This window comes from Centropristis striata, chromosome 14, assembly GCF_030273125.1.
Source record: "Centropristis striata isolate RG_2023a ecotype Rhode Island chromosome 14, C.striata_1.0, whole genome shotgun sequence".
Taxonomy (NCBI): Eukaryota; Metazoa; Chordata; class Actinopteri; order Perciformes; family Serranidae; genus Centropristis; species Centropristis striata.
In genome coordinates this window covers 22,724,720-22,741,738 of record NC_081530.1, presented here as the reverse complement: position 1 = coordinate 22,741,738, position 17,019 = coordinate 22,724,720, and the positions used below count along the sequence as shown (strand labels likewise).

At 36.8% G+C, this 17,019-nt stretch overlaps 2 protein-coding genes and 2 non-coding genes across 6 annotated transcripts; all 4 read right to left on the bottom strand.

Annotated features, from left to right (window-relative positions):
- Positions 1-2: 2 nt before the first annotated feature.
- Positions 3-4,485, bottom strand: rps27.1 (ribosomal protein S27, isoform 1). Its single transcript, XM_059350205.1, has 4 exons — positions 4,428-4,485; positions 3,675-3,783; positions 2,354-2,464; positions 3-254 (listed from the first exon to the last, which is right to left on the bottom strand). Exons 1-4 carry the CDS (start codon positions 4,431-4,433, stop codon positions 226-228), a joined length of 255 nt encoding a protein of 84 aa, XP_059206188.1. The 5' UTR covers positions 4,434-4,485; the 3' UTR covers positions 3-225.
- LOC131985695 (small nucleolar RNA SNORA35) lies at positions 846-975 on the bottom strand. Its single transcript, XR_009395675.1, has one exon. It is a non-coding gene; the product is annotated as a small nucleolar RNA SNORA35 (small nucleolar RNA).
- Positions 2,545-2,674, bottom strand: LOC131985696 (small nucleolar RNA SNORA35). Its single transcript, XR_009395676.1, has one exon. It is a non-coding gene; the product is annotated as a small nucleolar RNA SNORA35 (small nucleolar RNA).
- A 2,812-nt stretch (positions 4,486-7,297) lies between the features above and the next one.
- On the bottom strand, positions 7,298-16,711 carry lrrc71 (leucine rich repeat containing 71). 3 transcript variants are annotated; one of them, XM_059350203.1, is made up of 17 exons: positions 16,548-16,711; positions 14,397-14,435; positions 14,195-14,329; positions 13,214-13,297; positions 13,013-13,088; positions 12,835-12,909; positions 12,651-12,719; positions 12,374-12,527; positions 12,202-12,285; positions 11,985-12,059; positions 10,004-10,108; positions 9,825-9,888; positions 9,662-9,732; positions 9,546-9,572; positions 9,338-9,446; positions 8,238-8,326; positions 7,298-7,479 (listed from the first exon to the last, which is right to left on the bottom strand). In XM_059350203.1, the coding sequence occupies exons 1-17, from the start codon at positions 16,615-16,617 to the stop codon at positions 7,378-7,380; spliced, it is 1,428 nt and encodes a 475-aa protein (XP_059206186.1). In that variant the 5' UTR covers positions 16,618-16,711; the 3' UTR covers positions 7,298-7,377. The 3 variants fall into 3 exon arrangements, with proteins under 3 accessions (XP_059206186.1, XP_059206187.1, XP_059206185.1); XM_059350204.1 differs by lacking the exon at positions 16,548-16,711 and adding an exon at positions 15,527-15,781 and having other exon boundaries at positions 12,202-12,234; XM_059350202.1 differs by lacking the exon at positions 16,548-16,711 and adding an exon at positions 15,527-15,776.
- Positions 16,712-17,019: the final 308 nt, after the last annotated feature.

Genomic DNA, 17,019 nt, shown 5'->3' with positions numbered 1-17,019 from the left:
GCTTTAGCCAAAACAATATTTTATTAAGAGAGACAGGGTTGGAGGGTGGAGTTACAGCAACAACTGATCCATCAACGTGAACAGTGGAAATTCATCTGGTGTCCAGGTCGTCTTCAGGTCTCCTTTCGGATCAGACCGCTGGGTCTGCCGCCGTCTCTGCCGGCAGAAGGCGCTGATATCAACCGGTCCATCCCCTCCTCTCCCCTTCAGCTCCGGGGAGAACAGCTAGTGCTGCTTCCTCCTGAATGAGCACCCTGCAGCAGGAGACAATGACAGTCAGACAAAAAGAAGCCTTACAGTACAGAAATACTGCAGCCGGTGCACGCTGCTTTTGTCCCACACAGCGCTGATACAAGAGTCATCGTTCTCCGTCATGTGATTAGGTCAGAAGTGCCGTTAGCTAAAGCAACTGTAGACACAAAAGATGAAGCTTTGACAAAACTAACAGTTTATGTATATGTGAACTAGGGCTGGGCAATGTATTAATACATTTTAAAATGTGATATGGAATTAGACCATATTGCATATATCGATATATCTTTTTTTTCCTTTTATATATAAATGCTGCCCTTACTAGGCTTTGTCAAATTTAGTTATTTTTTTAGCACTTTGAGCTCTGATCGTTTTTGTTTTTTTTTTAAAAAAGGTGCTCCTGTTATACAGTATTTATGTTTACTTAAATAGTTCCAGTAAAACTACTTGTGACATTTCATAATTGGCTTTGACTGAAGATTTGCTCTCAATTTGCGATAAATTTATCAGGATATGTCCATATCGCCCAGCCCTAATGTGAACCATGACTAACCATGTATTAGAGCTGTATTATACAGAAACTGTTAGCAGACATTTGTTCTCAGCCTTCGAAAGGGGGGAGCCAGTGGTCTAGCTCAACCCTTCTGCAAACTGAGGTCGATCTGGCACTGTAATGAGGTTGGAAGACCACAATATAGGAAGTCCAGTCACTTTTCAGTGCGGCCAACAAAATGTGTCGTAAATTAATATACTTGCTCAAAATTAGCAACCACATTTCTCAGTCATAAATTGCTGTGATATATAAATGTTGCAGTATTAGCATGTGCACAGGAATTTGTTTTAGACTGGCGAAAAGTTTAAGTTGCTCGACTGCATTAATTTTGTTTGGTTACCGTTTTAAAGCTTAAAATACATTTTCAATCCTCTGTATTTGTGCTTATTCCTCTTCAAATGCTTCATATCCCTTACCTGTACAACCTAAGCTAAAAGGTTATGCAATTCAATAATCTATAGTCATTTTTAAGTATAGAAACTCTGCTTAATAAAATTGACACATTTTCATCAAATTTTACTTAGACAAAACATTAATCCAAGAGAGTTCTAAATCAGGAACAAAACATGTCGTAATACTCCATAACACTTTAGATATGCACATTTTTTCTGTGCAGAGCACTAAGGCATTTTGATTTTGGTTTTATCTGTGATAAATATTTCCCTAATGCCTTCATTGAGTATCGCAAATACACTTTTCGGATTCTAGCACCAGTCAAACAACTGCAACCAGGTGAACTTGTGTTAGAAAATGTCTCACATGCTGATATAATATATCGATGGTTCTGCAAATTATATTCACTATTCTTAGCACAACATCTTGAGCACAAAGCAGTAATATGTCTCAAACAGTCCTGATTGGCTGTCGTGCAAAGAGTTGTAGCACCCTGATTAACCTCAGTACAAATCAATATTGGTTGATATTTAATGCACAAAATAAAGTTTTCACAATGCAAACAGCTCACTTACTGTCCTGTGCAGATACAGAAAATATTTTGGGCTCAAACTAACAAACTGAATTCAGTTTTAAAACATTCCTTGAAAGCTCTCAATTGAGTTATTTAATGGTAAGTTAAGAGCAGAGATCAGAGTGCATTATGGAAAAACTATGCTTATTTATAAAATAAAAAATAATAAAAAAAACATTTTATCTGCTTCTATATATGAATCTGGCAAAAAATTAGTGGAACACACATACTGGGTTCCTATATTCCCAAATTGAACTTAAAACTGTAACTGAAGAGTGCGATTGCTGTCCCTAAAATTAATTTTGTATTCTGGGTTGGTTGCCCTGTCTTTTGTTTGTAACATGCTCCATTTTTATATTTTTTGTAATGGTGCACTTTCTTGACCAGGTCTCCCTAAAAAAGGCCTCAAGGTAATTCCGACTTAAATTAAAGGATTTCTGACATAAAGCCTGAAAGTAGGAAAACAGTCATGTATGTATGCGATATTTTTAACTATAACTCAACTCTGACTGTTAAAGAGACCCCTGTTGTGTGCCCAGAAGTTAAACATGTTAACATGCATATTGTAGACGGATACTGACCCTCTGTGAGACGTGCTTTGCCTCCAGTGGGCTGACACAGGACTGTTGAACAGCCAACACACAGCACTACTGTCTGAGCGTGACTGAACACCGTCGTGATCTTGTAGCATCCTGGAAGAAGAGATGAGACAACAGTTACAACTCCAGAAAATAAGAGAAAAAGAGCTGAACTACACAGCAACTATAAAGGTGTTTGTTCTCAGCCTTCGAAAGGGGGGAGCCAGTGGTCTAGCTCAACCCTTCTGCAAACTGAGGTCGATCTGGCACTGTAATGAGGTTGGAAGACCACAATATAGGAAGTCCAGTCACTTCACAGTGCGGCCAACAACTCAAAAAAACCTGAGTGCAATATGGCAGTCTTTATGTTTATTGCACAATCATTGCAAAGGCGATACGTTTTGCAGGCATGTGTACTTTTTTAATTTTCTTATTTTATTCAGGGTTCATACAGCTTTTAGAGTAAAATCCTGACTCTCAAAGCCTTTATCACCACATCTTAAGTGTTGCTCATAGTGCAAATGTAAAATATAAACTTGAAAATGTATAACCACAGCAATCAAGGTAATTCAAAGCTGTTTATATCAACCTCTTACTTTCCCCATTTAGGGTAGAGTGTACGCTGCATGTGTGGAGACGCCTGGAGTCAAATCAGTCAGGATTCTTTGGTTTCAAATAAACATTTTTGGTTCACAGGAGATTAGATGAAACGGCAGATTATGCTACAATCAAGTGGTAAAATTTAATTCAAGTATAACCTTGAAAACAGATTTAAAATTAAACATTTTCCAACCTTCATATGAACTCCATTTCAATGTGTGCAGCCCAACTAACGTGTCACACTGGCTGAGGTATGAAAATACATCATTGGATTTCATTCCAATATGTATTAATAAGAACAAAACAGTAAAACTGTCTCTGAACCCCTGATTGGCCTATTTCTTCTGTAGTTTGTATAAAAACCATACCTGGATATAGTCAGGTGATGGGATTCTTTGGATTCAAATATTAAATCATTTTTGGGTTACAGGAGTTTAGATGAAACTGCAGATAGTGTCAATCAAGCGGTAAAATTTAATCCAAGCATAACCTTGAAAACGGACAATTTTAATTGAAACATTTTCTAAACTTCATGTAAACTCTATTTTTATGTGTGCAGCCATACTAACGTGTCACACTGGCTGAGGTGTGAAAATGCATCAATGGATTTTGTTCGGATATGAATAAATGAGAACAAAACCGTAAAAAGTGTCTCTGAACAGGGTCCTGATTGGCCTTGTTCCTCTGCAGTTTGTATATATTAAAAAAAACAAAAAAAACTTACCTGGACATTTAACATCCATGAAGTAAGAGTTGGGACTCTGAACAAGACGCTTCTTCTTGTGCCTCCTCTTCTCCTCCTCAGGGGATGGGTGCAACAAGTCTTTTGCGAGCTGCATTATTTTTTTAAAAAAGAGGGGGGAATTAACAAAAGGTTAGTAAAAAAAATGTAACACTGACTGATCAATTAAAACTAGACAAAGCACGGGCTATACCAGGACAAAAACGAGAGGTTAGATAAAATAAGTTAATTTAATATATATTGCTCATAATGACACCAGTTAGCTTTGGTGTTAGCATTGTTTTGTTCTGCTAAACGTTAGGAGGTTAAGGCTGCTAGGCCGGCCTACATGTCTTGGATTGGGTAACGCAGGCTGCGCATTTACATCAATCACAGGCGATTCTGTATAGATTAGTGAATTCTTGGTAAATTAGCCTAATTAATAAACATACAACATCAATCAAGAGGAAACGTGCGGCTGCTAAATGTTAAGTTTTCATCCCGTTGAGCCCCGCCGTTGAACTGGCTCCATGTTTGCGGTGTGTGCGCAGCCATCTTGTGTCACAATGCGCTCGCAATGCGCTCAAATGTGGGAAATTATTTGTGTAAAACTGGGACCAAAACTTAACGAAAGGCTCCCAAACCGACACCAGTCGAATCGCTAATGTCTAACGTAAACGTGGAGCCGTGTGGCGGCGCCGTAACACTTCATTAAATGGTAAAAATGTCATTTTACAGGGGCCTGTGGATACTCACTGGCATGTTGGCGAGGAAATAGCCGCTGCCGAAAAGGAGGCATTACCGGAAGCGACGGGTTGATATCGGGGGCTCCTTTGAGCAAGAACCGGACGTGACGAATTTAACAGGACGTGGCGGCCATGTTGATGAGGTCCAAGCTCCACCCCGCTGCCTCCACCGGGAAAACTCTAGATCAGGGATTTTTTTTTAATTTTTTTTATTTAACATCACAATTTTTGTACATTTCAATTCGAAACATCAATATTCAAAAACTCATTTGAGGAAACATTGCTTGCATTTAACAAAAAACAAAAACAAAACATAGTACAAGCTTAGAACACATCAAAATAAAATAAAACACAGGGGGTTGACTTTCAACAAAGTGCGCATAAAAGAAAATACCAGGATTGCATTCAAAAACACAAGAGACCTCGACATTATTTCATACAAATTATTTATGGACTGGTTCTCTACCGTTAATGACTTCAGGGATGTTATATAATTTTTAATTTCATTTTTAAAACAATTTATGGTGGGTTTGCTGTTTTTCACTCTAGATCAGGGATGGGCAACTTAAATGCTGGAGGGGGCCACAATTTTTCATCGACACTACCACAGGACCACATATAGGACCGTGCACTTAACCAGATATGATTAAACTGCAATTTTAAATATGTTAACAGTGCAGTAACTTAACATTTCTTTTTTTTTCAGTGCAAGAACAGCAGACCAACATTAATTGCAAGAAGCAATTTAGTGCATTTTTACACAGCACTTATAAGATTTCATGCTCAAATGCATGTAGGTGAAGGCCACTTCAAGTCAGGGTACAGGCCTTATGTGGCCCCCGGGCCTCCAGTTGCCCATCCCTGCTGTAGATATTTAATACCGAAATGTTCAAATATCAGTTATGGAATAAATACCAGTAAAAGGTCTGTATTTTAATTTTTACGAGTAAAAAGTACACAAATATTAGTAGCGAAATATAGCCTTACAGTGCCAAAGTAAATAAATAAAGCAACAAATACATAAATAAACTAGGACTGCAAGCAGTACTGAACGGGCCCTTGCAGGGGGGCATGCTGCCGTCGGGGTATGTGTGTTACAGGGTCCAGTCTATACCACCCCTATGAATTTCATTGCCTTAAGTGTTATAGTGTGGCCACGGTACCAAATATGAAATTAGACTGCCACCACAGTGCCACCAAGGGGCCGATCAATAAAACCTTAAAGGGTTATCCTCAGGAGGGCATTGACAATAATTGTACCAAGTTTGTATAATAATGCACAAACTATCCCTTTAATCCTCTTACAGTGTCTGAAGGAGGACTCTTAACTGATATGTATAAGTTAGAAGAGGCAGGTAGCAATGGTGGAAAGTAACTATGTACATTTACTCAAGTACTGGACTTAAAGTAAAAATATTGTACTTTTTACTCCTCTACATTTAGCTGACAGCTTTAATTACTTTTCAGGTCAAGATTTAAAATGAAAAACATGATACATTTAAAATGATTACCCATTTTTATAAATTAAACCACCTAAAAGTTTATTAGGTAGTTAAAATAAGCGGAGTGGAGTCATTTCACAGTGTGGTATTAGTACTTTTACTGAAGTAAAGGATCTGAACACTTCTTCCACCACTGTCCTGTATTTATTTTATTTTATTTTATTTTTTTTCTGCACAACGCGCATGCACAGAAGCGTAACGGGTCCGCGCATGTGCATTGTGAAGAAAAAAAAATTAAAAAATTAAAAAATTAAAAAGTAAAAAGGACAGTGGTGGAAGAAGTATTCAGTTTCTTTACTTCAGTAAAAGTACTAATACCACACTGTGAAATTACTCCACTCCGCTTATTTTAACTACCTAATAAACTTTTAAGTGGTTTAATTTATAAAAATGGGTAATCATTTTAAATGTATCATGTTTTTCATTTTAAATCTTGACCTGAAAAATAATTTAAGCTGTCAGCTAAATGTAGAGGAGTAAAAAGTACAATATTTGCCTCAAAATGTAGTGGAGTAGAAGTATAAAGTTACATAAAAAATTGTACTTTAAGTCCAGTACTTAGTAAATGTACATAGTTACTTTCCACCATTGCTACCTGCCTCTTGTAACTTATACATATCAGTATATATATATATACTGCAGTAAAAAAATATAATATAGAATTATATACTGTAAAACACTATAACTTTATGATACCCCCCCCCCCCCCCCCCATCCCCAACTTTATCGTAATCCAAAATCACAAAATCTATTCCACTCCCAATTGTTAGAATACGTTTTCTTTAAATGTATGTAAAAACACCTAAATATTTTATATTTTTTATATATATATTTTATTATATATTTAAATGTTACAAACAGATATAATTTTGTGTGTGTACACACTGATATCAGCAGTCTGGAAAAAACAAATGAAGTGGATATCTCACACAGTCATGGTCTTTATAGTGTGAAATCCTCTCTACAGTTCTACAGTCACTTCACTGCAGCTCAGCAAGGAAACCCTATATAAACACAAAGAGGGAATTTCCTACAGAAAAGTCTTTGACACAAACATGCTTAATACACCAGCTACATTTCTAACAGTGGAGCAGTCTCTGGTAGATAAATGAGTTATTCTGTATTAAGTACTTGGTTTGTTGCTGTTCTGTGTCTCTGTCCTTGGTGTAAATTCAACTGTGGGCCAAACAAAGCAGTAAAATGGATCTGTGAACAGGGTTTTGATTAGCTGTCCTGGGCAACGCATCTGGATTTTAATGTCCCACACTGTCCTCCAGTTCAGACACTGCTGCCTTTTTATGCACCACAAGGCAGTAACTCTTACTGCTTCCATTTGTTTTTCTCGTGTGTTACAAAAAAAACACAACAGAGGACAAAATAAATTTGTCTTTTTATTCTTATTTACCAAATTAAGAGTAAACAGTATACGTCGTTAAGAGTAGATTTGTTCCCTCAGTGCTATTCAGCCTGTTTTTCCTCCCTCGGTCTAAGTGGATCTCTGAGAGTCATCAGCTCCTTTATCTTCACATAACGCTCACACTCTGCTGGGAAGCGGTTTTTCTGAAAACAAGATCAGAAATCATCATACAAACAAGTTTCACATTCCTCTGCAAATGTTTATCAAAACTGTAAATTCAAACATGGTGGTGCTGTATTTATGCTATGTCAATGATAAACCAATATTTTTATTTTCATGACAGGAATGATCAAATACACTAAAAACTATCTCCAGTGGAAGTAGTATTTAACAAAGCACTATAGATCTTAATTTATTATTATTATTATTATTATTATTATTATTATTATTATTAATAATAATAATAATAATAATAATAATTATTACACAAAAAGAAACAATTCAAATCAACAACAATGGTTACACATTAAAGCAGTTCTAAACAAGTTTTTTGAAAGTGGATGAAGCAGTTTCTGATGTTTGAGTCAAATTAAAATAATTTTGGGCATAAAAAATATATTAAAAAATGAAAGTTAAAAGTATAGTTTACTTAAAATGCATATGAGGAAATGTTGCCAAATTCCCAAATCTCAGCAACGAAATTATAAAAATGAGGACCAAAGCTGTTAAAAATAAGGCTAAAGTTGTAGCCAATTACAATTACCATTTACATAACAGTAAAAATAGTGATTTCCAAAAATGTTAAACCAATAAAAAAAAGAAAAAAGTGAGGACACTAGTCACATTATTTTTATTCCTTTTTAGAAAATAAAGATTCAACCTCTTAGATGTCATTTTAATGTAATGTAAAGTGAATTATGAACAGATTCCTTCACACACAGTGTTGGCTTAAGACACACACCTGCAGACAGAGATGCAGCAGACCTCCGTCACTCTGCATCTCCAGTGACTTCAAGAAAAGAGGCAGCGACTTCTCTGTGATTCTGTTTCCTACACACACACACACACACACACACACATACACACACACACACACACACACACACACACACACACACACAACATAATCATTTCATTTAAATCTTCATGTAAGGTTTCAGTATTTATTTGGTGCAGAGCGCTTGCAGAAGTAGCTGCTAATTAGCGACCAATTCGTTCGCAACAAATAAATGATAAACAGTGATTGATTAAAGGCAAACTATGCAGGAATTGTTTTGTTTGCTTGGCGTATCGCCTTGGTACATTTCTGTTTTTTTTAGCACTGAGTGCACTATCTTCATAGCTTTGTGCTTAAAGGAAGACGCCCAGAAATGCCCTGAACATGGCAAAATGAAAAGGAAAGACAAAATACAGACAGAGGGCAGACGCGATTTCCCTTTCAACTGATGCATGTTGGGCTGTAGCAGGTTGTTGTATTGATGTATTATTAGAAATATTACGAATGCCGTCTGGCGAGGTATTTTTTGTGCATGCAAGAGGTAAAATTGTGAATGTGAGAGGTGTTTTTTGTGTATGTGAGAGGGAAGAGTGAATTATGGAATACACGACCCCTCATAGGGCAGGGTCTCACTTCTAGTCAGGTTCTCACTTCACTTATACACCAATTCTAGTGACATTTTTAAAATAAAAAACATGCATAATATACCTTAAATATATGTGATCTGTAAATAATAAACCCCTAATTTTGTGCTTTTCTGTACTTTTTCTGAACAAATAACAATAAAAAGTGTAATTGTTATATGTAACATTAAATAATTATAATAATTATAATTACTCTTATAATTATAATCATAATGTTAAAACAACACCATGAAGTATTTTGAAATTGAAACCTTTTCACATAGACAAAATCAAGACTTTAACATTAATGACAGCTGAAAGTATTCCTTGTGAAAAAATACAAATAAAACCCTCAACTGTAGCTGGGCTGGAAATACCTTGATATAAAAAGGGATTTTATTTCTTATTTCAAGCTTAGCTAAACACACCACAGTCACTTACTTGACAGGTTGAGGGAGGTGAGAGTCGTGTTGCCAGGCAGAATTAGCTCCCCGTCCCTGTACTGCACCGACTGATCCAGCAGGGGGTTCAATATCTCCACCGTCTCTCCCTGTTGGTGGAGAGAAAGAGAAGTAAACAAGTGCATGACAGCACCTATTCAAAATAGAGAACAAAATATCTGCTCAACAAACAACTGTATCACACAAACCTCATTCAGGGTAACATTTGATTTATCCTGCAGAAAAACAACTGAATTATTAAAAGTAATACTGTGCATGTTGATAGGAATATGGTACACAGATTCTGACAGCATGTTTCTGGTACCTCTTGTGCAGATTGTTTGTCTTTGCCGCCCTGCTTGCCACCTTTACTTTGAGAAGCCTTTATATCAGTAGCTGGGGAGATTTAAAGAGACAGCAATGAAGACAAACACGGCTGCTGTCGGAGGATAATAGAACAAGTGTTTATCTGTGACAGAGTCGATTACATTTCTTGTTAGACTTTGGGTTCTCTTTGCTTGCAGCTGGTTTCTCCTCTCTTTTGGATGTTTCCTGTAAAGTAAAACATCTCAAGATTATTTGTCATGATTAACAAACCACAGACACCATATAAGCCACACTATGATTCACTTTGCTGTCCATTTTACACTCTTCTTTTGCATGTTACCTTTTTTTTGCTTTTGCTCTCCCCTTTGCTGGCGCTCAGTGAACTGCTGCTGGCTACTGAGGGAAGCTGCTCACCAGGCTGCTCAGCATCGACCCTCAAAGATGACTGAAAAAAAACATAATTTGATGGACTGAAAAATGTCCTTGAACTTCTATACTTGTGAGAAGTTGTTTGAAACCTTTTATATTAATGCATTTTTGCAGATTTAGTTAGTCAGTCCGCACTTTTTCAACAAGATACTTTGATGTTTAGGGTTATTTTAAGGTTGACTAGGTGTTAAAGGGATAGTTCAGATTTTTGTAAGTGAGGTTGTATAACCTGTTACTATTCAGATGATATGTTGCATTTTTCATATGTATCATATGAAATTAGAAGATCTAAGGAATCTATATTGTGTTAGGATACCATGTCGGGAAATTGTTGAAAAAACGCTGCATAGTTAGGCAATTTTGGCAATTTTCAAAGCGGTCATGTGACCTCTGATGTCATGCTATCTGAATGAGGTTTCCAAAAGTCTCCTCGTTTTTACGCTGATAACATGCAGTTTAAGGCAAAAACCACATAGTTTTTATCATGTAGCATAAATTTGCCATTTCCGCCTACTGTATTTGAATATTTGTGCATACAGAGCTCTTTATACAGGCTTTGAATAACATAAACTGGGTATCAGTGGTAAGCTCCAAAATGACCAGCGTTTTTGAACCCAAGTCACAGCATGGATTCTTCTCTGTTGTTCCAAAGGTCTTTAGATTGGAGGTTTTTCTGACCATTTTTATCCATTCTTGATATGAATAAAATAGCATTATGCCTTTGTTTGCCTTTGCCTTGTAAATATTCATTTTTTTATTGCATTTACTAAGTAATTTATATTACTTTATTTTATTTTAGATTTCTTGTTTTAACTTGCACTATTTTACTTCTTGCACTAGTTTAAATTCTCATTTTAGTGTAGCAAATGCTATCAACCCAAAAAATGCTACAACAACATAGTTGAACATGGACTGGACTTAAGAAAGCTCACCCTAATGTTATGACTCTATACACCATAATAGGCTTCAATCAATAAATAATTAATTAAATAATTAAGAAAATTTGATTAGGCATTTCTGACCAGAACAACTTGACACACAGTGCTGAGCTTCATCTCAAAGTAAAATAAAGTGCACAGTTTTCAGATGATGTTCACCTCTTCTATGTGGAATTTATTTGTTGACCTGCTATCTCCCCCTAAACATCCACTGCCCACAACCACAAAAAAAGGTTTTGAATGATAAGCGCTTAAGTTACTACTTATCCATAGTCAGTGAATTAACTATAGAAGATTGCGGTGAGCATGCCCCCAGTTAGTCGAAGAAGGCAGGAGTCAACTGAAAGCCCTTTCTGACAGGAAACTGAAGCCATTATATCCATCTATTCTCTCTTCAGAAACACCAGACTGCACTGATATAAACAGTAATTTTACCTCACAGAACTCAAAATTTGCTGGTCCACTGCTGCCTCGGTAGTTTGTTTGTGTTATTGTGTGGATCCAAACTAACCCTTTAAAACAGCAAAGTCGCACAATAATAGACAAATTAAATGATGCAGCGGTAGACCAGCAACTTGAGTGAGTCTCTATGAGGTAAAATGACTGTTATATTGTCAGTGGAGTGTGGTGTTTTTGAAGGGAGCATAGATTAGCTTCAGTTGTCCCCATGTTAACTTACACAGGGTTGTCTGACAGCAAGGTGAGGTGGTGAGGGTATTCTAAAAATAGAGTACAAATCATTTTTAGGGGCTAAAACACATGTTGTTGCTGCCCCCGTCCACAGCAGTACATTGCTTAGCTTCCGTGTCCGTACTCCTGCCTGCTTCTACAAACTGGAGGCGTGCTGACTGCCATCTACCATAGGAAATACACTGACTATGGATAAGAACTTCATACATCCCCAATTTAAAAAATCCCAACTATTCCCTTGATGTTAGACATTGCTGCACTTACAGACTGCGTTCTTTCCAGAAGCAACTTCCTCCTCTCCACAACTTCTTCATGAGTGAGAGCAAACTCACCAAGTATCTGAAAACGGAAGTAGTTAAAATGGTGGAGCCCTATTAAGTTACATAACATAATGCAGTAAGCAAAATATAATTTAAAACAACTTAACCACTGATTTAAATGCATTATGACCCAGGTTAAAATCTTTCATGTAAATGGATACCGCAGCCAGATGAGCAGCTCCTGAGTCTCCAATCTGATTGTTGGACAGTGAGAGAATGAGAAGTGAACGATTGAGCCGCAGGCCCTGAGAGACAAAACAGGAGGGAGACAACAACTCAGCGCTCGTGAGTGGAATCTATCGGAGCACGTAGGAAGTCAGATCCTGGCTGTACCTGTGCGATATGTGTAGCACCTGCATCACAGATAGAATTGAATGACAGGTTGAGTGACATGAGGTTCTTGTTAGCAGCTCTTGAGAGAGCTGACCCAATTAGACGACATCCCTCGTCTCCTATCCGGTTGTTTCGCAGGTACAAGTGAGTGAGGCTTGACCAAAGAAACACACGACATGAGACCAAGCATGTTTGTGCTTCTTTTTGTGTGTGTGAATACAAATTAAGGTTTATTTCTGTACCTATATGTGATACATGTAGCGGTTTGGTGACTTACACACTGTCTTCAGAGAGAAGAATGTGGAAGCTCTGCTCTGGAAGAGGGTTTCCTTCCAATGTCACAACCCTAACAGAAAATAAAGAGAAGTATCAGCACAGTAGTGTAATTTTCTCTGCAGCTCTACAACATTTTCTCTACAAAACAAAGTCTCGCAGTGTGAATGACAGCAGAATCCACTTACCTGAGGTTGGAGCACAGTGATATTGTGTTCATGAGGGAGATTAGCATTCGATCTGTCAGCCCCGTCTGCCAAAACCTGCAACACAGAGGACAAAATTACACAAACAAACAGGAACAAATCAGTGACAGCTGTAACGCTGTTCCCTGTAACAAGAGAGCATCAGCAGCTCTTTACTCACTGAAGGCTCTGTAGCTTATTCAAGGAGAGAAGCATCTTCTGTAGCACTCTGGCAGTCTGCTCATCTACCTTCCATCCTGTGTGTATTTAAAACAGATCATATACTCCAACATGCAGCAGAAATATTGAATGATATCAAAAACAAGGGGTTATTGCTGGCAAATATGAATGGAAATATTTATCTGTGGTGTTTTGTTCTTACCAATAACCTTCATGTTGTTTGCACTGAGGGGGTCTTCGTTCTCCAGCTCCACTTGGAGACACTTCCGCTTCCACTGACTGTCCTCTGAAGATACAATTATAACAATTATAAGTGAGCTGTAGCAGAGAGTCTGAAATGTCATGGTCCCACCTGGCCTTTACGTACAAAATGTCTTTCATTTAAGTAACATACCAACTAGAAAAAGACTCAAAATGCCCACAAAGAAAAACAAAAAAACTAGAAAAACTACAAACAGACCATAACAACTAAAAAAACATGCAAAACAGCTGAAAATAAACACAAAGAGACCTCAAAGAGACTCACGACAACTATAAAAAGGGGCAAAATAACCACAAAGAGAGACAAAATGACTACAAGAAGACGCAAAGGAACTACAAAGATGACTTCAAAGAGACAAGAGACAACTACAAAACAGGGACAAACAAACCACAGTCATAACATACCTACGGAAAGACCAATTACAATGAAAACATAAAACAAATACAAAGAGTAAAATCTGTCGCAAAGTGACAAAAAATTACTACAAAAACACCAAAACAATAAGAAAAAGTGACACAAAACAAATACAAAGAGACACAAAACGACAGAGAGATGTGTAACAACTACAGAGACACAAAACCTGAAACCTTTTGCACGTCTATGCCCATGGGAACATTGTCTCATAATCTGCCCATATACGTCTACACAGAAAAGTAAGTTTTCATTGTAGCATTGAGCATTCCTATTCTTCTGAATTTCTTTGGTCAATATTTATAAATTCTTCATTCAAGTATCTGAACAGAAAAGTAATCTAGAATGAAAACAGAATAATCAGTGTTAATTCTGCTAATGTGTAGAGGACAAACAGTTCCTGCCATTAAGAAATGAACATTGAAAAATAAACAAGTATTTTATACAGGGTCCACAATGATAAGAGTATGTTTCTGCCAGGTGTTCAGATCAATATCAGCTCTTGTTTACCTGTGTCTCCTCCTTCAGTTTCAGTGGTGGAGGAGGCTGGTTGCTTGGTTCTGACAGCTGGGATATCCGTCATATCCAGAAGAACACAAAGGGCCGGGAAGTCAATCTCCACATTGCCTGAGCACTGATATTCATCTGTGGGATAGAGGGTTTAAAGCACTGACCATACAACTTTTAAAAACAGTCTGATAAGGTTACTCACCAAAGGTCTGAGCAGGCAGTTTTTCATTTGGTGTCAGTCCTAAACAAAAAAAGAAAATACATAGTTTATACCTATAGTATGCATTTATCCTTTTTTATTAAACTCTTGTGAAATATCTTGTTATTGAGAGCAGTATTTAATCAAATCTAAATTAACATTCAGCACATACTGAGTTACAGTAGAGTCCAGTTTGCTGCGAAAAGTTTGTGAGTAAATCTACTGAATATATGAACATATTAAAGGCATTAAAACCGACTTGAAAGTTGTTATTATTATTAAGACTCATTATACAAATGAAATCCCACAATCAACTTAGGCTCAATATTATTGGTATTATTGGTATATGTAATGTGAATGATCCTTCTGTATTATTATCTAATCATTAACTCTGGAGTCTCCAAAAGCACCAAAGCATTCAGACTTCTTCATCACATCTAGACGTTAAAACAAAGCAGTGTGGAGCCCTACTGTAAATTTACCTCTAAAGTTCACTGCGGTCAAGTGAGCCGTCATTCGCTTCTCCGTAGTCAAGCCAGCCGTCCCTATATAATGTAGTGCGCCCGTATTGTGATATTTACGGTAAATTCACTGAAACCGCTCCAAGCGAGCTGACATGAAGGATAAACACTTTACTGTCATTCTTTATCACCTTTTTTCAGTATAAACCTCTTGCCAGCTGAGAGGAGATGAAGTATTAACGTTACATCAACACACCATGTGAAATAATCAAATTGCGTCGTGCCGAAAATGTATTTGTTGTGTCCACGTGCAGTTTTCAGTTTTCAGAATAAAGTGTTACACAACCAGGCCCTAATATCAGATAAATATGGAAATATGATTAATAGCATGATATTCACAGAACTGTTCGCTTTATTTTGCAAAACGCCTTTATATATAGACTGTACAGTAAAATATTACATTATATTACAATTAATTAAAATTAGACTGTCTGTTTCCAGTCACTAATTTCACTGCAGATTCATTCTAAAGGACTTCAGGTATATTCTAATATAATATAATTTAAGATTATAATTTAGATTAATTCGACTTTTTTAAAATGTCTTCAATGACAGTTAGCAAAAAAACTCCCCTCAGTTGATTCGCGACCTGCTGGTAAATGATCATCTAACCTGTATTTTTCGAGGCCTCCTCCTCAGCGTTTGCCTCATCTGCTTTCTTTTTATGCCTCTTTGTGGACATTGTTGTGTCTTGAAGTCGAAATGTAGTTAAATCATCAGATAAATTAGCGAACTAAACGGCGCTGTTAATGTCAAACGAACTCCTGAGCGTCATTCACCATGGTAACCAACTCTCAGTCGAAACTGTGTGATTTCTCGCGAGATTTCATGCAAAGTTCTTTTTTTCCTGTTTACTCATCGTGTATTTGAAAATTGAAATTTTGAAAAGTGTTGCTCTTGTAAATATTTAAGTACTTTATGTGGCCTTTATTTAAGTGTTTGCTGTCAGTTTCCAATTGACAGTTTTGTGGCAAATCTGTGAGATTTATTTCTACGTCTTCATTTTTCAACCAATAAAATACATTAGAAAATGATCTTGCCAATCAAATGCAGCTACTTGGGTCAGATGACAAGTGTTGTCATGTTGGTCATAGCCATAGCAACAGTGAACGCGCTCTTTTTAACGGCCCGTCACCTGCCTTGACTCACATATGAACTAAAGTGACATCCCATTCTTAATCCATAGGGTTTAATATGATGTCGGTCCACCCTTTGCAATTTATGGCAATATATTGTATCTTTAGTTTGAAGATTGCTGTTTTATATGTTGTTTGCTACTATTTTATACCGTTTGTGTTGCTTTCAAAAATAAATCCGGAGAAAACGCAGTACTTGTACTCTTGAGTACTTGAGTAGTCTTTTCACTGCATACTTTTTTACTCTTACTTGAGTAATTATTTTTATGAGTACTTTTACTTTTACTTGAGTAATTATAATCTTAAGTAACAGTAATTTTACTTGAGTACATATTTTGGCTACTCTGCCCACCTCTGCCCAAGACTCCATACAGTTAAAAGCCAAGGCGAATCATATAATTTAGATTAATTCGACTTTTTTAAAATGTCTTCAATGACAGTTAGCAAAAAAACTCCCGTCAGTTGATTCGCGACCTGCTGGTAAATGATCATCTAACCTGTATTTTTCGAGGCCTCCTCCTCAGCGTTTGCCTTATCTGCTTTCTTTTTATGCCTCTTTGTGGACATTGTTGTGTCTTGAAGTCGAAATGTAGTTAAATCATCAGATAAATTAGCTAACTAAACGGCGCTGTTAATGTCAAATGAACTCCTGAGCGTCATTCACCATGGTAACCAACTCTCAGTCGAAACTGTGTGATTTCTCGCGAGATTTCATGCAAACTTCTTTTTTTCCTGTTTACTCATCGTGTATTTGAAAATTGAAATTTTGAAAAGTGTTGCTCTTGTAAATATTTAAGTACTTTACGCGGCCTTTATTTAAGTGTTTGCTGTCAGTTTCCAATTGACAGTTTTGTGGCAAATCTGTGAGAAAGCAGTCTCGAGATTACTCATATTTCCACCAGTAAACAATAATAAAAAGATTAAAAGTTAGTCTTGTGTTAAAAAAAACAGATCCTGTAGTAATTAAGA